Here is a 23,604-nt window from a genome sequence, read left to right as displayed (position 1 = left end):
AACTCTCTCTCCTCAATCCACCCTCTCTCATCCCTGCCAAACTTCTTCTCTCAGTGAATGATATTATCTCCAAATAACCCAAGCCAGATTTCTAGGAGTTACCATTATCTTGGTATTATTCCCCACATTAGTCACCAAATCCTGTCATTTCTCCCTGGGAAACAGATCTAAAAGGCCATTGCTATTGCTACAACCTTATTCAGACCCTCAACATCTCTCTTATCTTATTGCTTACTGGCCTCTCTCTTTCCAGGCATTCTCTACAGTTCTGAGAGTGGTCATTATAAAATACAAATCTGATTATATCATTGCCTGTGCAAAGTTTGCAAATAGCTCCTCTTGTCTCCAGGATAAAGCCTTGGAATGTGGCAGAAGATTCAAAAACATGAGGACTCTCCTGGTACCACCTACGATGACTCTCTTGCAGCTCCACTGTCTCATGTCTTTAGGCTGCACATAGGTGCCCCCCTTGCTTATAAGGCCCCATTCCTCATTCCTACTTCCTCCAGCTAATTCTAATTAGTTCTGAAAAACTGAATTTGAGCATCATGATGCCAGAAACTATACTTAACCACTTCCATCTGCCTTGGGTGCCACTCCACAGTTCTTTCATAATTCCCTGTTACATAAAAGTATGTATTATATATTTGACTGCAAATGCTTATTTGTTTATATTATCTACAAAACTGTCAAAGTGATTTTTTTTTGTCCTTTAACACTAAGATCTATAGCACATAGCACATACTCTTGAATATAGAAAATGCTCAGTGAATTTTAAATGAATCATCCAGTCCTAGGTATAGATTAATTCACCCTCTCTCCCGAAAGGCAATCTGGTCTGCCAGGACAGAGGTCCTCAATGCTTCTGCGAGCCTGGGCCCACTCTCAATCAAAAACCGTAAAGGCAAATTCATGGCTTTGGCAAGCGTTTAAAACAAAACGTTGTTTCTGAATGACTGTGCCCTAAACTTCTGATCAGTGTTTAGAGACTGTGCCCCTCAATATGCATCTTTCAGCAATTACAAATCAATGTTAACATTCTGTGCCACGAGATAACGCACATCGTATGTTATCAGCCTGGAGCAGGTCTTGTCACTGATGTTGTCCTCGTCACTCATTACAGTGGGGAGAGAGTGCACAACATGTGCCTTGTGGCCCTGATAGACTGCTCTGAACACCTTTCTCATTATCTTCAGAGCCCAGGCTTCAGAAATAATTGTACTTTCATTTTTGGTTAGCATGCTAAGTTTCAAAGTCTCCCGAATATATTTAATATCTAACAGGCCTCTATGCATAATCTTTCCTTTTGAATAAGAATTATATACACTGCACCTGAGTCCTTAAAGAATGATGCATTCTTACAGTTGTATCAATTACAACAATGATCAGTGCAAAGAGGTGCACTAACATTAGTTTCTATTACACGTATAGATTTATGCTACACTTTCTCCTGTATATCACATTCACATATTTAACATCCTAAAGCAAAGAACGGAGGCCAAAGACTTCATTCTCTGATTAACAGTGTCAAACAAGCATTATATTGATTAGCAAGCTGCTAATCAATGGGAAATTAAAGGCAGATTTCTTATTTTCAGTGGGAACATCTTTGGGTTTTTATCCAGTAAGATTTCTGGCTTGTGCATTTAGATAGACCTTTTCTAAGGAAACCAAAAAGTACCAAATACTTTTCACAAGACACTCACTTGAAGTAGACTTTACAAGCCTAGGATTTGCCTCTGAAAGACACCTGAATTTTTTCAATTTGAGGACTGCTCTTTTCTCCGTCATAAATTTACCATCTAGGAATTATGATGCACTTTATAATCAAGAATGTCTTGGTGTTGTACTATATTTTAGTTGCAGAAGTTTTCTTTCTTGGCCTACATGAAATCAGTGTAATTATCAGTGATGAATTCTGATGAAATATGAAAACAGTTTCGTATTTTTACATTATTGTTTTACAATATTTATTTACTATATCTATTTTATTACTATTATTTATAAATATTATTAATAATTTATTATTACCAAAAGAGTCTCCTCCAGTGTCCTGGCCTCCCTCTACCCAGGGACCAGGGCTCCCTGGTCTCTCACTGAAGGATCCCCCACACCGGCCCACCCACCTGGCCAAGGCAAGGCAGTCATATTCCCAACAGATGTGCCTTCTGGGGAACAGACGCTTATAGCTAGGTTAGGGATGGAATCCCACGCTTTGTTCCCTAAAGAGCCCACTCCGAGGAACTGGCATCTCTCCACGGTGGTCTTTCTGCAATTCTCTGGCTACCCAGAACTGCACTGCACCAGTATGTGTAACGCGGCCTTCTCTCCAGGCCTTGGGCACCTGGAGGCCTTCAGGCCTGAGGTCTATGGCCCAGTCTCACATCTAGATAACTTCGTGCGTGGAAGGGGACGCTCCTCCCACAAGACAATCTGATACTATGGCTACAGAGAAGAAATAGTCATTCCCCATTTGGAAGTGCTGCCCGATGGGGACCCAGGCCTCTCCAGGAATGAGGGATCCCAGATATCTCTCATTCCAGGGCACCAAGGCTTCAGAATTCCCGATGTGTCTGACTTCGGGGTGATAGGGTTCCTTTGTGAAGGTGCAGCCTTGGACGTTGGCAGATGCCTGGTTTTCCCCATAGAACACCATAGGGATCCAGCCTCTCCTGAACCTGGTCCTGGCCGGGTTCTGACCAGGGCTGGACGGGATTCCTGCTTGCTCCAGACAGCTGAAGTGGACCAATGTGCCCGATTAGCTCTCTGGCACCAAAGCCCCAGCAGCCAGGCCTATCCAGGTAGTAGGACCTCCTGGTATCTCTTGCTGGAGGACCAAGTATTAGTGCAATGAGGTGCACTAGCACTAGTTTCTATTACAGCTATAGATTTACGCTACATTTATGTCTCCTGTTGGAGGACCCCCAAGCAAGCCTGCCCCGCCTGGTCCTGGCAAGGCAGTCAAACTCCCCCAGATCTGCCTTCAAGGGGAACAGTCATCATTAGGTCTTTTAGGACGCGGAATTAGGCAGATGCCTATTTCCTACAAGAACCCGCTCTGGTGACCCGGCCTCTCCAGACCCAGGATGGCTTTCAGATCCCTGACTTCCCTGAACCGCACCCTTGGCAAGCCCAGTACATACCCTTTCAGCAAGTCTTGAACAGCCAGGACCCTCCAGGCCTGTGCAGCTAGGGCCTGGCGCCAACCACCTGCACATCCCCGGGGGGCAGGGTTGCCCAAATCCTGTGAGTCACTCTGAGGCGGGGAGCTGCATATTGGCGACAGTCCTCATTGGGACGTGATAGGGATCCAGGCCTTTCCAAGAACCAGGGATCCCAGACGTCTTTCATCCCAGGGTATGCTGGTGCCACCAAGCACGGCTTCAGAGCTCGCGACATAACTGGCTTTCGGATGTCAGGGTTCCTTCTGAAGGTGCAGGCTTGAACACTGGCAGGTGCCTGGCTTTCCCCCAAGATCCCAAGGTAGAGACCCGGCCTCTCCTGATCCGGGTCCTGGCCCGGAATGGAAACCCGGATGGGCGGGATTCCCGCTTGCCCGGAGTGCGGAGCAGGTCCCGCATGCGCAGTTGGCTCTCCTCCGGAGACCCCAGCGGCCACGGCGGCAGCCCTCGCTTCCGGGGTCTCCATGGGGGGGATCCCCAGGCCTGCGCGCCCCGCCCGGCAAGGCAGTGGCGTCCCCCCCACGTCTGCCTTAGGGGAAATAGGGCACCACTGTGGATGGCGGGGCTTGCAACTGGGCAGTTGCCTTGCGTCTCCACGTCCCTCGAACTCTCCCGTCTGTGGGCGCTGGTAATGGCAAGACACCCTGGTGCACAGTATGTAGTGTTTCTTTGTGAATTAGTTTTATTAACTTGCCGTTAGAGACCTGGAAATCAATCTCTTCCGTTTCTACGGGCTTTACTTTCCCAGAGAGACCTCCCTGGAATAACCTCTGCCTTCAGACTTGTTTTTTGCTGCTTTTCTTAATTCCTGTCTTATTTGTCCTCTTGTCTGCTTCTATCAGCCGTGCAAATTGAAGAATGTTCTTGGCACCATTTTAGCATTCCGATCTTTCTAGAAAAATCTTAGAGGCTAGAACTAGTTCTAGGACTAGAAAGACTGGCTCTTGTTTGTCAGTCCTAAGAGCAGAGAGTGGGGAGTGCATTCTTGTGCTTTTTGGTAGCAGTGATAATTTCAGGGGTACGGTTGTCTGTTTGCGGAAATACTCTGCTTCCCCACGCCTGCTGCTTCTCCCAGCACTAACTCACCCTTCCTTCTTCTCCACACATTTTTTTTTTTTTCTAAATCCACCTGGATGCTCTTCCTCCCACTTTACTCCTATCATAAATCTCAGAACATGTCAAAAGACATCATTTTATTTTAAAACACATCCCTGGGGTGCCTGGGTGGCTCAGTCGGTTGGGTATCCTACTTAGGGTCTCGTGGTTCATGAGTTGGAGCCCCATATGGGTGAACTTGAGCCCTGCCCAGGATTCTCTCGGTCTCCCTCTCTCTCTGCCCCTCATGTGATTCTCTCTCTTTCTGCCCCTCGCTCACTCACGCGTGTGCTCTCTCTCAAAAGCAAATAAATAAATAAAATATATTCCTAGTTAATACGCATGACTTCCTCAATAGTAGCCTATATTTAATATGTATGTATCTGTGTATTTTTAGTATGTAACATTGGTAAGATATATATAAAGCTTAATTCGGAGTAACTCATTTCAAAGTCTCCAAGATGCTATGTTTGAAAAACACTCTACTTTTATAAATGGTTTCTATCTCGCTTAATTTTGAAGTTCCTTGGGATCATAATAGGAAAATCGTAATAGTTGCATTTTGTGCTAAATATGCCAATGTTCTACATTTCACACTTCTGTCATTATAATGTTTTAATCATAACAAATATCTTTCTTGTGTTTTTATTAGGATAATTGTCATTCCTGAATATTTGAAATGTTATAGTATTAATACATTCTTAACTCCTTGGTTTTTTGATATGGTGGCTTCAGAAATTAAATCCTTGCCTACACATATGGCAACTTTCCCATTTAAACATGTAAATAGAGCACAGAGATTATGATCTCAGTTAATCTGTTACTGAGTATGGTTCTAATATATTCCAAAAAGAAAGCAATTCAGTATAAGAAAAGGATACCTATGAAAAGTATAGGTAATGATTGTTAAACGCTAGCATTTATACTAGCAGCAATATTTGAAGATATTAAAATAGTGACAGCCAGCATTTTCATGGCTTTATAGTTTATGGGAAAACTTTCAGTAAATCATTTCATTGCCACCGTGACCCTGAGAGTTAGTTGATATTATGCCTGTATGTTAGAGTGAGGACCCAGAAGCTCAGAACTATTTATCAATATCAAAGCACTTTCTTAGAAACCACTAGAACACATCAAAGCTGGGACTGGGAGCCCTGTCTTCTGCTCTCAAATTCCACAGCCTTTCCACTACACCCATTCTTCATATTACTACATATATTTTGGCTCATCCCCTCCTCACTCAGACCTGCACACCCACCCTGCTGATGGCTAGGAAATCACTAAGAGCAGTAGTCAGACAGAGGGGGTTTAAAATGGAGCACGCCATTGACAGCTACTCGCTAAACCACAAACCAGCCATCAAAGCAAAGATGACAGAAGAGACATTCACCCCTCGCTAAACCCTCTGCAGTCCTTCTCCCTTGCTCTTCAGCTCGTTCTTATTCATACAATAAAAGTACTAATAAATGTAGTCAGAGGGCAGAAGTTTCAGTTGAACATCCTGAACGAAATGCATTGCTGCTCTGCTCGTAGGCCACCTTTTCTGTGAAGATTTTCCTGATCCGAAGCAGTGTCATTGGCTCCTTTCTTTGTGCTGCGTCAGCATTCTGGTCAGAGAGCGATTGTAAGTTTTGTTTGCCTGCCTTCTCCCAGGGTAAACTGTGAGTATTTCGTCAGGGATAAATTTTGTCCTCGTCATTTTTATGTCTCCGTGGTCTGGCACAATGTCCAGTGCCATGGAAGCATGTCCTGAATATTTGCTGAGTGAATAGTATCTGTTACTTTGTGCGCTCATTCAACAAATGCTTGTCAAAAGCCAGAAACTTCATTTCTTCATAAAACTGTTTCAGATGGCTCTAGTTCTGAGCAAAAGCCTGAATACGTGCGTAATTTTTTTTTTATATGACGCTACAGAAATGATCAGTTTCATCATTAAGAGCATATAGAAAACCAGTCATTTTCCTTTGATAACATGAAGATACAACCCATGAAATCCAAATGTTTTCTTTTGCCTGCTACCCATTATTTGCCTTTTGGGTGTGAAAGATATTTGTTATGAATATGTATATTATGTGGGGAGTAAAATGTGAGGTATTTAGATAGATGCTCACAGAAACAATATTTAAGTGTTCTTTAAACTCATGTCTTACAGCAGGGGAGCCTGGGTAGCTCAGCTGGTTATGTGTCTGACTTCGGTTCAGGTCATGATCTCATGGTCTGTGAGTTCGAGCCCTGTGTCAGGCTCTGTGTTGACACCTCAGAGCCTGGAGCCTGCTTCGAATTCTGTGTCTCCCTCTTTCTGCCCCTCCCTGGCTTGCTCTCTGTCTCTTTCTTTCTCTCAAAAATAAACATTAAAAAGATTTAAAAAAACTCATGTCTTACATATTGTATATCTTTATATAAATATGGACTGTTAATAATTATTCCCAATAAATTGACTTAAGTTCATCAAATGGTTTATTTGTTAACTTTGTAATCAGCAAAAACTTTCAATAATAATGGTAATCATAATGATAATAACAATTTTTCTCATGAAAAAGCTTATATTTTATGATACACAATACTTTTATTTCCCCCAAATTATTTTCATCACCGTTATCTATATGAATTTTCATAGAAAAATGGTATTAAAAAAGTATTTAATTGATCAAAAATATATTTAGAGAAGATGGAACAGTAAGCCTAGATTCAAATCTCCTCATTGCCTGAAATTCAAATTGTGCTTTTGTAAATTTTTTTTTTCAACGTTTTTAATTTATTTTTGGGACAGAGAGAGACAGAGCATGAACGGGGGAAGGGCAGAGAGAGAGGGAGACACAGAATCGGAAACAGGCTCCAGGCTCCGAGCCATCAGCTCAGAGCCTGACGCGGGCTCGAACTCACGGACCGCGAGATCGTGACCTGGCTGAAGTTGGACGCTTAACCGACTGCGCCACCCAGGCGCCCCTCAAATTGTGCTTTTGATAAATGCTACTGCAATGGCAGGGTTAGTGCCAATGGCTGTCAGAGTTAGTGACATCATACCTGTTAGTCTGGCAGAATGGATGAGGAATATTGGAGAAGGCACAGAGAAGAACATAAAAAATTATTAATAGAAGAAGGTCTGATAAGAAATCATAAATGAGTAATTTATATGTAATTCAAAGGCGTAGAATAAGTTTCAAGTGTGCCTGTGAAAGACTGTATGAAAATATGGTTGATATAAACTACTGAGGAACACTGTTGTTGGAACTATTCTGAATAGACCTGTCCTGAATAATCTAGACCTCCCACCAGAGGGCAATAGAGAACAGGTCAGGGAAGGTATGCTCACGTTTTCTTTGCGTGATCCATGATCCTTCTGTGTTCGTTCCTATCTTAATTAAACGTTAAAGGGGGAAAGGTGTTAACACTTGATACTTTTATTTTGTTCTTTCCCATGTAATGATAGTCCATTCACTTGGACTATTGTATTATTGGGCGCTCTGATTCTACCCTAACAACCCCCTTCAGTATATACTCGACATAACAAGGAGAGTGATTTCCTTAAAATGTAAGTCAAATCATTCCAGTCCTCTCCTCAAAACTATCCAACAACTTCCCATCTTATTAAGAGCAAGAGAGAAAGTCCTTCCAGCCGCCCACAAGCCCCAATAGTCTGACCCTATTATGTCTTCTCCTTGCTCCCTCCATTCCTGTCACATCAGCTTCATTGCTGCTTCTCAGACTTTCCAGTACTCTTTACCTAAGGGCCTTCACATCTGCTGTTCCTCTGCCTGGATGCTATTCCACAAGACATTTGCTAACTCCCTTCCTTACCTATCTAGAATTTTATTCATGTGTAACCTTCTTAGTAGCGCCTTCCCTGGTCATTCTATCTGAAGTTCAGTTCCTAATTCCCCTTATTTGTTTTACTTTGCTCCACTGTGCTTATCACCACCTAACCTACTATGTATTTTATTTATTACTATTTTATACATGTCTGTCTCTTCCCTCTAAGATGGAAGAGGACTTTTTCATCACCTCTTTATTCTTATATTTACGGAGCCTGTAACAATGCTTGGCACGTTGCAGGAACTCAATCTATATACACACCTGAGTGTATACGGGTGTTTGTGTGTTTTGACAACATTAATGGCTGGGTGAATTCAACAGATACTTATTTATTTTTTATTTTTTTAATATTTATTTATTTTTGAGAGGGAGAGAGACAGAGTGTAAGCCAGGGAGGGGCAGAGAGAGAGGGAGACACAGAATCCAAAGCAGACTCCAGGCTCTGAGCCCAAAGCAGGGCTCGAAAACACGAACTGTGAGATCATGACCTGAGCCGAAGTCAGATGCTCAATCTACTAAGCCGCCCAGGTGCCCCTGAGCAGATACTTATTTTTATCCATATCATCTATCCAGGACTGTTACTAGCAAAAAATACTACACACATACACACACAGACAGACACCTTTGTGTTGTCCCATGAAAATCCACATAATTGTCTACATCAGTGGTTTCTCAAAGTGTGGTCCCCAAACCAGCAGATCAGCATCAATATTGCATGGGAACTTGTTAAAAATGCACAGACCCCACCACAAATCTACTGAATCAGAAACTGTATTTTTAAACTTTATTTATTTATTTTTGATGGGGGTGGGCAGTGAGAGGGGCAGAGAGAAAGGGAAAGAGAATCCCAAGAAGGCTCTGCACTGTCCGCCTGGTGTGGGGCTCAATCCCAAGAACTGTGAGACCATGACCTGAGTTGAAATCAAGAGTCAGACGCTTAACTGACTGAACCACCCAGGTGCCCCAGAACCTGTATTATAATAAGCTCTCTGGGTGAGTCTGATGCATGCTAAAGTTTGAGAACCACTGATAGAAATAAGTTTATTGAGCTGGAATAGGCAATTGGACTTTTAATGCATTCTTATTTTTCATGTTAGAGATTTCAAGTTTTGCTTGGATAAAATAAGCTTGGAAATATTCTGGCTTTAATAAATGCCAAGTGAGCCGTCTTCTTAGTGAGCCCTACACCTACCTTCCCATTCATCCCTGCAGTCACTCTTCCTGGCCAGGTCCTAATGTCTTATCCCTGGTCTGGATGGCTTTCTAACTGAGTAGTCTCTCCATGTGCTAACTAGTCTTCTAAGTAGTCTCCATACACTAACACATTTTCGTGAATATAAAATGAATTTTTCATATGTTGTCATCCTTGAAATAAAGATGCATCTTGCAATCAATAAGTAAATTTAATGGTGTTTCTTTTCTTATTTTCCAAAAGATTATTTTTGTGCCAAAGACCTATTTTTTAATGAAGGAAGTAAGATATTTTCCCACACTGTTTTGCTTCATCATGCATCAGATTGGCCTGGTCCTGCCCTCTTGTAGCCCCATTTTTCTCATGCTTCAGGCACCTTAACATGAAAACTGTTCATTTGTCAATCTGCTAATTTTAAGAAAGCCCTCAGTGAAAGAACGGTACACTGCATAAACTTGAACTAAAAGCAGCTACGAGCTCATGTATTCTTTCCATTCAAAAAGTCTGCAGCTGCTTCCTTTCTGCTTAAGTTGGAGTTTTGGCTTATGCCTGGCATTTTCTCACCAGCTCTGCCTCTCTCTGAGCCTATTTCTGCAGTTCATGAATCACCACGTAGGAAGCACAGTGGCGTGCACAGAGAAGGATTCCCGCAGTGTGAACCCCCTCTCCGCGGGCTACTGCTCTTTTCCCTCTTCTCCCTCTCTCTGTCTTTTAAAATTTATTATGTTTTCTTACTTTGCTGCACTGAGGAGCACAGGCTTTTTCCTGTAAGCCAGGTTCTTTATGATCCTCTAAATTTGGATGTAGCACACGGCAGCTGGGTTATTATAGTAGTTTCCAGGATTCATTGGGAGGTCTGGGTTCAGGCAGAGCATCTATGCATCCATGCTGATTACTAATAGTCTTCTTCCCTTCCCAACTCCAGCTTTTCCCTTGGTCCTAGAGACCTTCTTTGGGTTTCTCATTAATTGGCCTTGGTCCTATAGACCTTCTTTGGGTTCCTCATTCATTACCACAAACACTGGTCGCCATGGGATAGCGCTGAAGCAAAGCAAGCCTCCTTGTGGGTCTAAATGATGGGATATTACAAGAAAAGTTTCTAAATTAAGTTCACAAAAACCAAACTCCTGGCTCCCAGCCCTACCTATACATTAGATTCGTCAATTAAATTTGACTCTCTGAAGGTGGAATCTGAGCATCTTTGTTTCAGATCTCCCTGGGTAATGGCTAATGCCTAGTCAGGGCTGGGAACCACTGATGAGCTCCCAGAATGCAGGCTGTTTTACTTGTGGAGATTGGTGATCAAGACGAAAATCATACCTTTGTGTCCGAATAAGCCTAACCAGCTAATATCAGACATAATTCTTACTGCCTGATGAGCCTGTCACTTAAACTCTGCAAGCAAGTTATATTTATGTCAACAGAGCTAAAATAATAAAAGTTAGTTGATTTCTTAGAGGGCAAGAGAAGAACATAGTCAAATAGGGAACAACTCTATTATACCAGGGTTTGGACAAGGGAGGTGACCTCATTGTGGGCTTTGAGCTAACGTTATGGTGAGAAAAAGGCATTGATTTTCATTGCACCCAGCAGGGATACGATTTATCCACAGTATAAATTAATTCGTTGTAGAGTAAAATGTCTTTTAATGGAATTTTACTATATTTCCCATTTGGAACATACTCTTGACATCTTTTATGCCTAAATTTATGCCACTGAAAGGATTCATTACAATCCAATTAATTGAAATGTAAAAAATAAAAACATACCTTGTAAAACATCATTTCTCAAGCTGTGTTTTGCCATTATGAGACTATTTAAGAACACTGTAGCTAAAATGGCTGAAACATTTCTTTGATCTCATGTCTGTTTCTTTCAGTCACCATTCGCAATATTGTACTAGCAGCAGGAAATAGAAGATACTATCTTAATTAAACCATAGTGGGTTTTAAATGTGTCCATTATAAACAAAAGCAATCCCACACCAGCCCCACAAAAGTTTATTTTTTTTAATAAAAAATTTTAAACATTGAAATTCAATTACTGTAACTCAGTTTTAAAAAAATAGACACGATGATTTGGCATATAGATAAGGAGCTTTTCACGTATGAGTACTGTTTTATAACCCCCTTTACTGTTCCTCATAACTTTTAGCTTAGTACTGTAATTAAAGGCAATCAGTAAAATAATTTTCCACTTAACACAGCATTCTACCAACACAAAGCATAGAGAAGGTAAACTGTTAATATGTTTACCTCAGTTTCATTACCACAAAGGGTGTCCAGAAATATATGGAAAAATTTAGAAAATTAAAACAATTCAGTAACAGTTTATTAAGCAGCCATTATTGGCTATAATGGGCACTTTGGGAATAGTGCCTTCTCATAATACAATGACTGACATATAATAAATACCCAAAAAGGACTGATGAGTTAAAGCCTAAACATAATACATGACTTCTGTCCTTTAGGAAGTAATACTTCAGTGGGACGAGACAAAAACACAGATCTCTGAAGAACAGGACAAAGTTCACGAATAGAGGCGCAAACCACTACGGAAGTAATAAATAATTACTGTTGCAGTTGAAAGTGTTATTTCAGCAGACGGTAAATCAGAAATGCTTCTTGAGTTAGGCGAGAGTTGAATGAAGTACTGAACGTACAGAACGTCACAGAGTAGACACTGAATTGAGGGAGGGAGGGAAACCATTTGAACAGAAGATGAAGACAATTCAGGAAATGGAATGCTCTGGTGGAAGGAGGTGGGGAGATACGATTACAATGTAAGGGACAAATTGTGGAGGGTTTTTAATGAGACGTGAAAATTATTCTCGTGTGGTGGGAAGCTCTCAAGTTTCTTCAGAAGGGAATGGCACACTCAGATCTATTTTAGAAGGATGATTTCAGGGGCACTGTTCGGAACAACCTGGAGAAGGCAGAGGCCGGAAATAGAATCTAGGAGGTTGTATAGTAAGTATACACAAGATGATGAGGACATGAGCCAAGGTACTGGTAACAGAGTGGATAAGCTCAATTTGGAAGACATGTTGGATGTCCAGATAGATTTTGAATATTGTTTTAGGTGAGGATTGAGGGAAAGGGAGCAAATTTCATGTCAGAGCAACTAGGGAAATGGCTGTTTTATGAGAGATGTTTCCAGAATGTGTAATATTAGAAAAATGACATACTGGGATACATTTTGAAGAGAAATACTTTACAAATAATTATATTGCTTAACATACATGGAAAAAGAATGACAAGAAAAAGAAGTAAGCGTGAAAGCGTTGCGAGAAGGCAAGTTGAAATTCAAGTACCACGGGAGGTTATAAAAGTGGCAAGCGATAAGGGAAATGTGGCATTAAAATGTGAAATATGTCACAGCGAGGTGAGTCAGGAAGCACAGGAAAGTGGCGAGCAGAAGTCAGAATGAATGAATGGGAGAAAGCATGGATTAGTGTAGAGAATCCAGAGAGTGAAACAGTGCATCAGAGATGGTCACCATGAAGAAATGACCTAAATGGGTAACTGGTTCTGGAGGATAGGGAGCAGAGAAGGTAATAAATAACATGTAACCTTTTAGTGAATGAATGGTCAACTCGTTACTCTGTACTGAAATACCACCTCAACAGAAACTTGGTGAATAGCTATGAGGTACTATTATTTACTGTTTCCAAGAAATTAAACAAGAAGTGACTTCTTTATTAATAAAATTGTGGTTTAACTCATTTACCATATTACATCAGCCTTGCCATCACTGATCTGTTGATCACACCTTAGAACCCACTAACATGTATCCGTTCCATGGCCTGCTTTCCCGGTTGGCTGCAATGTCAGGCTTTGGACATTAGCTGATAGGCAGACTTTAGCTAAGACAAAAGGAATCTTCTCTTGATGAAACTTGAAGTGCCCTGACCTGGAAAGCTAGGCCTCATAGGGCCCACTAATTCTAGACTGAACTTCAGATTTAAATAATGTAAGGGCTCTATTTAAAACGACAACAGTGACATCTGGCAAATGTTTAAGCCCAGTGGATTTTTAGTAGTCTAGGATGCTTTCTAATTCCTGCCAAGACCATATTCATAAACAAGCGCCTAAGACAGTAAGTCACCTCTGCTTCTGTCATATTAAAGAAAGGGAAAGCTGATTACGTCCTCTGGTATTCAAACGTGATAGCACTTACCAGAATAATCACGGGGGCAGATACAAGTGTATCTTCCTATCTCATTGAGGCATGTAGCTTCATTCTTGCAGGGATCTGAGACACATTCATCCACTTCCAGCTCACAGTGCCTGCCCTGATATCCTGGGACACAGAAGCAGGAATAGCCATTCATTCCGTCCTGGCACACGGCTCCGTTGTGGCAAGGGCTGGAAGCACACGGATCATGACCCTTTTCACAGAATCTTCCAGCATATCCTTCTGGGCAGATGCAGACGGGGTGAACAGGGTCCTGATGGCAAACACCTCCGTGTTGGCAGGAGCTTGTGCCACAGAAAACAAGGGCAGTTTCACAGGTTGTCCCACTAAAACCAGGGGGACATTTGCAGAGAAAGCTCCTTTCTCCTGGGGTATTCACACACGTGGCATTTCCTTGACAGGGATTGGAGAAGCATGGGTCTTTCGTGTTGTCACAGTCTTTGTCCAAATCAATCGCTGTGTCCGAACAGTGGCAACTGTTGTCCTTTGAAGTATTACTGCATGTAGAATTGTTTCGGCAAGAACTTGCGAGGCACCTGGTGTCATTTTTATTGCCAGAGGAATCTAGAAGGAAATAAGAGATGTCAAGATGTTTACAAATAAATGGCTGAGGGTAAAAATAAAGATCTTCTTTCTGCTTCCACGCATCTCAAAGAAACTCATTAATGAAATACAGTTGGCTGCATTCTAATGATGAGTTTTAGCAAATGATGTCCAATGATGAGGTCTTTCATTAATGATGGTTTGTCATATAGTTGGTAATGAGAAACAAAAGTAGCTGGTTTCAGATTCTTTGCTTTTCCTCCACTTCCCTTTTTCAGGGCCAAGTGAGCAATGGATGCATTGAAGCAACTGTTAAGTTGTCTCACACACACACATTTTTGAAATTCACATTCTCCCGTGGAGGATCCTGGAATATACTGGGAAATGACGTACAAAATTGTCCCTGAATATATTGCCTAACTAAAACTAATATTCAAATGAATGACTCAGTTTATGACTGCTTTGTCACAGTTACCCTTTGTATTCTAAAAAGAAAAGCATAGGAAGATGAAAATAACTAAAACAGGATAGAGTGCCAACTATTTATTGAAGGCTTGCCAGGTATTTCACATATATTATTCTAACCCTCATAGCAACACAGTGTTACTATGTACAGTTTACAGATGACAGATTAAATAAATCCCTCTGCAAGGAAATAGATGTAGTCAAGTTCATGCACTTTTATTTTCCTGTGGACTTGTGTTTTTATATGTGTCTCTGTTCTAGGGATACATTTTTTTGAAATTCTAATTGGAATAATAACCAACAGAAAAACAATAATTCTTTAATTTGTTGACAAACGCATTAGCTATGTATATGCATATAGGTTGTCCCCAAATATGCATAGATTATGATCACAGCATAGTTATTTTCTCAATCGTGTATACTGAGAAGCCTTATGATTTCTCAACTCAATTGTATTTTCCCATGAAACACTGTCTTGCATGTGGATTCATCTACTATATTATTCTCTTATTTTTACTTTCTTTCTCTCAGTATTACTCACAAATATAAGAGTGGGCAACAGTACAGGCTTGTAATAAAAAAAATTACAAAACGGGGAGTTTGCTCTTAGGATATGAGACATAAATCAACTGTTGTTGGGAGAAAATAGTGTGCAAACTTTGAGAAATATGTAATGACAAATCTTTTCCCTCTCTTCCTGCAAAAGAAGAGGTGATTCTTGTAACCTGGTGTGGCCACAAGCAGGGTGATGAGAAGATACTTAAAAGAAATGATGGACTGGTGTGTCATACAAGAGTGAGAATATTTTCATAATTATCTTCTATGGAGTCTTTCTGGCAGCCAACAATTTTCCTCCAGTGCCTACACATAGAAAGTTAACCTATGCTTATAAGGGCACCTGGGTGGCTCAGTCAGTTGAGCGTCTGACTTCAGCTCAGGTCATGATCTCACCGTTCATGAGTTTGAGCCCCACATTGGGCTCTGTGCAGACAGTTCAGAGCCTGGGGGCTTACTTCACATTCTGTGTCTCCCTGTCTCTCTGCCCTCCCCTGCTTGCACTCTGTCTCCCTCTCTCTCTCAAAAATAAATAAGCAGTAAAGAAGAAGAAGAAGAGGAAGAGGAAGAGGAAGAAGAAGAAGGAAAGAAAGAAAGAAAGAAAGAAAGAAAGAAAGAAAGAAAGAAAGAAAGAAAGAAAGAAATTAACATATGCTTATATATTATCAGGAGGGTTGATCAGAGAGCCAACATTTTCTACTCCCTATGAGAAAACTCAACTAACCATCCTTTTACTTTAGTTTCAGTCTTTTTGTTTTTTTCAGATGCTGGCTTTCCTATCACATCTTCAAATGCGATGTCTTAGCTGCAGTGTCACTTCCTGAGAGCTTTCTCTGAACTCCTTTTCTAAATTTTGTTGTTTTATTTGCTATGTTACATATGCTGTTATTTTTTTCTGTATATGTTTTCTATTTTCTTCATTAGAATGTTAGTTCTTTGGAGGAAAGGAAGAAACCTTGTCTGTATTTCCTGGGTCTGCAATATTACTCATCACGTAACAGGTGTCCATACATATTGGAAGGAAGGGGGAACATGTCACAACCGAAACATGGAAGGGTGCTGTGAAATCACATGTGTCAGGGAAAGCATACCAGGAAAAGCCTCACTGAAGAAAAGGTACTTGAGATTTTTTTTTTTTTAATGAATGCAAGGGGAGGAAAGATATTATTTGCACACAAAAGAACTAACGCATGAGGGGTATTGGCATTCTTGGCAATACTAAGAAAATTGTGAGAGGGTGTGGGGCAGGAAATGGGGAGGGATATGAAGAAATATTTAATAAGTTCAAACTTTTGGAAGCATTTAAAGTTCTTGTGTCCAAGCTGAGAAAACTCAGTTGAATAATCCAGCTGTCCTCTTAACTGCACCAGCAAGGGAGGGCATTGATGAAATTTGGTTTTCCATTTATTTTTGTTTTGTTTATTTTGTTAGTGGTGATGGTGATTCTGTTGGTTGTTTCCTTCATTAATCATCAAGCATTATCACTGAAGCCATGAAATAAAGAATTAGTGTGGGAAGACAGACAGCGAAGGAAATTGGCATTTATACCCAACGCCTTTCCATGCAACTTTTAAAATAGATTTCTAACAATATTTGTGTAAAGCGTTTTACAGATGGAAAGCTAAGCTTTGTAAGGACTAAGTCATTTGAATGGTGTCAAAGAGAGGAAGGATTTGAATCTCTGATTTGTTTGATTCTAAAGTCCATTTCTTTTTGCTGTATTATTTTGAAAGTTAGGATACTTACTGGGTAGGGTTTCTGATGTAAACATGATGATATTCGCATTAAGTGTTTTATTCTGTTCCTTTCCAAAATTCATGAAAGACGTGAAGGGATAACAAAGAAGCACATTGAAAAATACTCAACATTATTTGCCATCAGGGAAACAGAAATTAAAAACAGTGTCACTACTTACCCACTAGAAAGAGCAAATGACAAAAATTGGCATTACTAGGTGCTCACAGGGTGTGGAAAAAATGGAAGTCTTATTCAAATCCTCTCTGTCTCTCTGTCTCTGTCTCTCAGTAACTAATCATTCTTGCCTGTGTGTTACCAGTTATATTAGTGTTTTCAAATATTGGCCTTTGACTTTGTATAGTTTCTCCAGAAGATCTTTGTTTTCTGTCCTAGATTTCTGCTTTTACATTTTTATTTTCTTAATTCTACTAAGATTTAAGCAGTTTAGCTTCTTACTTTTTCAGGCATTCTTTCTAATTTATTAATTTAAGACAAAATTTCTGTGTAAGCACCGCTTTGCTGCATTTCGTGTGATTTCTTTTCAATGTTATTCAAATAAAAATATTTTCCGATTTTCATGGTGATTTCTTTCTTCTTTGAACTATGGAAAATCTGTAAAACTCAATTATATCAAATTGCTAACTGTGTTATTCAGAACTTCTATAACATTGGGGCTTTTTCTGCTTCTCTTCGTTGAGATTGATGCATTGAAATCTCTGACAGTGAATATGAATTTTTCTGTTTCTCATTTTAGTTCTGACAGTTTTCACTTCTATATTCTGAAACTATATTCCTGTGTCACAGAAATTTAACATGGTTACATTGTCCTGCTGGCTTGACCCTCATAGGCATAAAATATCCTTTTTATCTTTAGTAATGCATCATACCTTAAAAGACTTTTACTGTTGTTGTACTGCTCTATCAGTCACATATCTCATACGTGGCTGGAGGGAATACAAAATGGCATAGCCACTTTGGAAAAAAGTTTCAAAGTGTCTTATTAATTTAAACATACACTTATTCAGGAATCCCACACCTAGATATTTCCCCCAAGAAAATGAACACATAATATCCACACAAAACCTTGCTTGCAAAATTCATAGCAGCTTTATTCATAATGACTGACACTGGAAAAACCCCAAATGTTCATCAGTTGGTAAGTAAATTTTAATATATCACACATTGGACTACTACTCAGGAATAAAATGGGCAAATTACTGACCCAGTGAGCAACATGGAGGAATCTCTAAAGTATTACGTTAATTAAGAGAAACCAGACACAAAGACTATCTGCTGGATGATTCAATGTTATGAGACATTTAGACATTTTAGAGAAGGCAAAGTTATAATGATGGAAAGCAGCTCAGTGGTCACCAGGGAATGGAGGTGGGTGAAGGAAACTAATTGTAGAGTTTCTGTGGAAACATTCTATATCATGATTGTAGTAATAGCTATTGATCATATGTGTTTGCCACTGAAATTGGGTTAATTTTATTATATGTAAATTATACCTCAATAAATAACACATAGAAACAGTCCTAGGGGAAAAAAAAAAGGACAAGAAGGAATGAAATCGTCATACTCACAAGATCCAGAAGGAAGGTTGAGGGGACAGCAATAAATACACATATACATACACTCATACATATAAGTGGAAGCTTGTCTGTAGATGGATGAGTTGGAATGGACTTAGTATACCAGAATAAGCAAATCCCAGGTGAGAGAATCCCAGAAGCAAGCCAGTTGATGCTGCGGAACCCCAGAAAGTTTCAGGAATTAGGGGTTCCAGGTACTCAAGTGGTGCTGAAAATGGGAAGGTTGTTTGGAAAACTTACCAAAAGTACAGTTAGATTCCCATGTTCCATCTTTCATCCCAGGGAACTACATGACTGCCCTTCCCCCATGAAGGCGATTCAAAGCCAAAGGCACAAGTGCTGGTGATGTGGGAGTGGCTGGCTCTGGTCTGATAAAAAGGGGGGAAGTGAATATCTACATACAGAATTGTGAGACCCTCCCCATCCTCATTTCTAATTCAGTTCTAAAAATGCCAGCAGCCAGATTTACTCCCTAAGCAGGAAATAATTATTTCTCTTGATGAGCCCAAAAGAAAATACTTACAGATATTGGTATTGGGTATCCCCATTGAAATGACCCAGGCCAATCACTCTAGAATAAATTTAATAAGCTAGAAAGTCCTGTAACATGAAATAAAAGAACTTTGCAATAGCTCTTTTTAAACAAATACATATATGAGTATATGTAAAGTGTATATATGCATATAGGGAATTGCTATCCTTTAATTATACTTTAAATGTTATTACAATTATACTTTAAATAATAATGATAAACAAACATCCTTGTATCCACTAATCAGCTTAAGAAACAGTAGTACCTCTTTATTTAATATAAACATATTTTTATGAGATTACCAGATGGAGAAAACCCTTTAAGATAAAACACTAAGAACAGAACACACACACACAAAAAATATTTTTTAAGTAATTTGGATGAGACAAAGACAATTTAGGGAGTGGACAAAAAATTATGAAACTTTGAGGTTTAACATATTCAAAGAGTTAAGGGAGGATATTGCAGCAATGAAATAAGTATAGGAAGTTATTAGAATAAACTTCTAGATAACAAAAGAGGTCTTTACAATTAAAAATACAGTAGTAGAAATGAAAACTCCAGTTGAGTTACTTGAAAGGTAATTTTGAGGAAAATCTACCAGATGCTAGAAAAAAAATACTAACAGATTGGAAATGGGAGGTAGAAGCAACAGGGAACCAGAGAGTGACTCAAGGAGGAGTTTCAAAATAAGAGAACAGGGGTGCCTGGGTGGCTCAGTCGGCTGAGCATCCGACTTCGGCACAGGCCATGATCTCACAGTTCGTGGGTTCGAGCTCAGAGCCTGGAGCCTGCTTCAGATTCTGTCTCCCTCTCTCTCTGCCTTCCCCTGCTTGTGCCTTATCTCTCTATCTCTCAAAAATAAACATTAGAAATATTAAAAAAGAAAAACAAAATCAGAGAAGAAAGGAAATGGGGTGGGAGGGGGAAGGAGGCAAGGAGAGGAGAGAGAAGGAATTTAAAATTATGACAGAAATACAGAAATTGTTGCCATAATTAAAAACAAGTGTATAGATTTAAAGTTTCTACTAAGTGCTGTAGGAAAATAATTTTTAAAAAATCCACAGCAAACCTCGTCATTTTTATGAGGTGGAACAGAGAATAACTCATTTAAAAAGCATCAGAATAACATCTGATTTATCAGCAGAATAACAGAATCAGAATAACATCTGATTTATCAGAAATCAGATAACAGAATCAGAATAACATCTGATTTATTAGCAGAAACATTGGAAGCCAGGGGACATTAGAAACATGCCTTAAAAATCCTGAAAGAAAATAATTTCTAAATTAGAATTCTATGCCCAGCTAAACTGTCAATCAAATGTTAAGGGAGAAGAAAAATATTTACAGAGATTCAGAAATTCAAATTTTCACCTCACACACTCGCTTTTCAGGAAGATTCTAGAAGATAGGTTCCGTGAAAGTGGGAGTGTAAATCAAGAAAGAGACATGGAATCTAGCATACAAGTGTTCTAATAAAGAAACAGAACATTTTACTGAAAATTGCCTGCTGTACTACAGGTATGCTACCAGCATAGAGATTAACCAGTGCTGAAAGAGAAAGCAGAGCTCCAAGAAGGAAAATGCAGAGTACCATATAGAGAAGTAATGGAAAACTAAACTCTTTTTTAAAATCTTCCTAGTATTAATTCTAGGGAAAAGGTTGCACATAATGGGAAATGAAATCATAATATACTGTGTAACTGCAGAGAGTTCTTTGTAATACCAACAATGCTAATAATACATGATTTAACCAAAGCAGCAGAGCTGTGGTGTGTGTGTGTGTGTGTGTGTGTGTGTGTGTGTGTGTGTGTAGTTGAAAACTACGGGAAAATTAAATCTGCTTTTAGCATAGTAGGATTCCAATAGATTATGCCAGTATCAAAAGCAAGGGAAAATCTCAGCCTAGTATTTACAAGTATATAAATAAAAACCGTAAGAAAGAACTGAAAGAGTTTTAAGGAGTTGCTTCTGGAGAATGCACATTAGGAGTAAGAAGCAGGAATGGGGTTGGCAAAAAGTGGACTAGTGTTTCCCTTACAACGCTTAGAGACTTTTAAAGCATTACAGAATACATCTGATAAAGATATTTTTAAAAGCAAAAATGGATATTTATAATTTGGTCATGCACACTGACCCCCATCGCTTTGTTCACACATACACTTTGAATTATGTTTTCAGTACTCGTTCTGGACAAGACCATCTATCAAGCACATGCTTTTCCTGGGTCTCATCCAGGATGAATGGGAATATTGGCACCGTTTGCACACTTGCTTCCTGGGTTTATGGTGTGTCCATAGGTAAGATGCTAATGGGACCTCTTGGAAATGCCCCCTATGACCCAGGCGTTATTAACTGACACTTGAGCGGACTGTAGTAAACAAGCAAAGACAACTGCCTCTCACAAAGAAACTTATAATTTTTCAAACTTACAAAGGACTTGCAATTTACTGCCTTATTAAAAATAGCTAAATAGCCAATTAAAGAAATATGAATAAACTATGCATAGCCCAATGAAGTCATGAGGTAAGGGTTATAATTATTCCAGTTTTGTGCACCTAATTGAAAAAAATCTGTCATCTGTATATATTATTGTATTGTGCCTCGTATATTGTGCGAACACTTAGTCAACAGTGAAGTAATTTTCGTTGTAATAATACCTTAAGAACAAAACTTATAGGGGCACCTGGGTGGCTCAGTCAGTTAAGCGTCTGACTTCGGCTCAGGTCACGATCTCGCGGTCCGCGAGTTCGAGCCCTGCGTCGGGCTCTGGGCTGATGGCCCAGAGCCTGGAGCCTGCTTCCGATTCTGTGTTTCCCTCTCTCTCTGCCCCTCCCCCGTTCATGCTGTGTCTCTCTCTGTCTCAAAAATAAATAAACGTTAAAAAAAAAATTAAAAAAAAAAAAAAGAACAAAACTTACAAAAATACTTAAAACTATAATTGGAGGAGTTTAATTCCCAGGGAAATGGCCATTGAGAATTTTGTTCCCCACTTTCATATAAAATTTAAATCCAGAGCCAGAAACTACTGGATATGAAGTGCAATTGGTATTTTCAGACCAATTTAGATAGTTTGCCAAACTGTTTCCTTGCAGTAAAGTTTGCCATCTACTGGCTGTTGTAAGAAGTTCTAGAATTGTGGGTTTCAGACTTTTCTTTCTGTAAGCACAATAGTACTCCTTCAAGGAAAATATGAGTAATCCCAGTATACAAAATCGTAGTGTGGACCAGCTCAGGTTGAAGGAGACCTTGTGGCCCAGTCACATAGCCTCCTGCCCTTTCTAAAGACAACTCCAAGGAGCCCTAGGGGCTGAGAATACCAATTTGAAAATCTCTGTTCAGGAGAAAACAAGAAAATTTGTATGGTTACCATAATTCTTATTGTATTTGCTATTTTGGTATTGTGTATATCTATACATATATATGTGTGTATATACTTATATATATATATATATATATATATATACACTCTATTATTATATATAAATTTACATGTTTATATACATATAAATATTTTTCAGAGAAGTAAAAACTAATTTGACCAGTTTCAAAGGAGATGAATGCCCAAGCATTAAATGTATTGTGTATGTGTGTGTGTATGTGTGGGTGTATTTTCTAATAATTCAATGTACTTGGAAAGCAGCCATTTTGGTAAGTTAGCTTAATTATAGGGAAGAATATATTTATTCAGAACAAAGAAACACTACAAGGTGATTTCGGGGAAGAGCATTTTAGTTTCCCAGAGATTACTATAAATAATATTTGTTCCTTTGTTTTTGATGATTTTAATGCACTTACCTATGAAACAGGCAAGTGTTTCTCTAATTTAAAAATCATCATCAAGAATCTGAAATTTTTGTCAAGTGTTTGGTTTTTTTTTATCAATATGTTTGGCAACTTTTGTATTAGCCAACCATAGAAGATTTGTCACAAAGAGGACAGCGTAGTGGTGAGGAACAAAGTCCCTGAAGTAAAACACACCTACACTAAGTCTAGCTCACGGCCTGTTTCCTCAGCTGCAAAAAAAAAAAAAAAAAAAAAAAAAAGGAGAAAAGAGTAAAATTTACTTCTTAAAGTTTTTGTTTTCGTGAGGATTCACTAGCTTAAATGGTTGATGGACATATCATAAGTGCTCAATAAATGTTAGCTCTTATTGTTATGTTTAGAGATAGTTTTGCATTCCTAATAGAAAATTCACTACATTAGTACAAAATATAGCAATAGCAATAACAAAAAAAAAAAAGGCGGGGGGAGGTGGGGAGTATCATCCACAAACATATTTTCACTGCAGGAATTTTATTTTGGAAAACAAACAAACCCAAGCATATCCTTATAGGGAGAGCTTGTCGATGAACTAATTCAACATGCCAGAGACATTTTTTCCCATAAAGTACGCAGACTTGCTTAGGATCAAATGAAGATAAACATCAGTTAGACTTAGAAAAGATCTTTTCTCCAGGGTTTGGTTTTCACAAGAAGATATTTAACATCTCCCTATATATTTTGAGTACCACAAAATTTTGGCTCAGGGAAATACCTCGCAAAGTAAGCATTGCACAAGGCTTTCCCTGTTCATAAGATCTGCTCTCCTCAGTGCCTGTTTATGCACAACAAATGCTCAATGGATATTTCTTGGGGATTAATTGTCAAAGCCAAATCCTTACCTTAAAGATTTCCCTTGCTGTGTAAACTTTG

General features: G+C 39.3%; 1 protein-coding gene and 1 long non-coding RNA gene across 5 annotated transcripts in view; one reads left to right on the top strand and one right to left on the bottom strand.

Moving 5' to 3' along the window:
- CRB1 (crumbs cell polarity complex component 1) overlaps nt 1–23,604 on the bottom strand; it is a 208,654-nt gene that overhangs the window by 130,291 nt on the left and 54,759 nt on the right. For 3 of the 4 annotated variants that reach the window (XM_058700132.1, XM_058700134.1, XM_058700133.1), the window contains exon 2: nt 13,462–14,043. In XM_058700132.1, coding sequence (XP_058556115.1) covers nt 13,462–14,043 — 582 coding nt within the window. Of the gene's footprint in view, nt 1–3,143; nt 3,462–13,461; nt 14,044–23,604 lie in introns of those variants that run through there. The other variant, XM_058700135.1, reaches the window with a different exon arrangement.
- LOC131495306 (uncharacterized) lies at nt 3,598–21,672 on the top strand. The gene is made up of 3 exons (XR_009253881.1): nt 3,598–3,836; nt 5,811–5,901; nt 21,091–21,672. It is a non-coding gene; the product is annotated as an uncharacterized LOC131495306 (long non-coding RNA).

Source organism: Neofelis nebulosa, chromosome 15, assembly GCF_028018385.1.
Source record: "Neofelis nebulosa isolate mNeoNeb1 chromosome 15, mNeoNeb1.pri, whole genome shotgun sequence".
NCBI lineage: Eukaryota > Metazoa > Chordata > Mammalia > Carnivora > Felidae > Neofelis > Neofelis nebulosa.
This window is presented reverse-complemented; position numbering and strand designations above follow the sequence as displayed.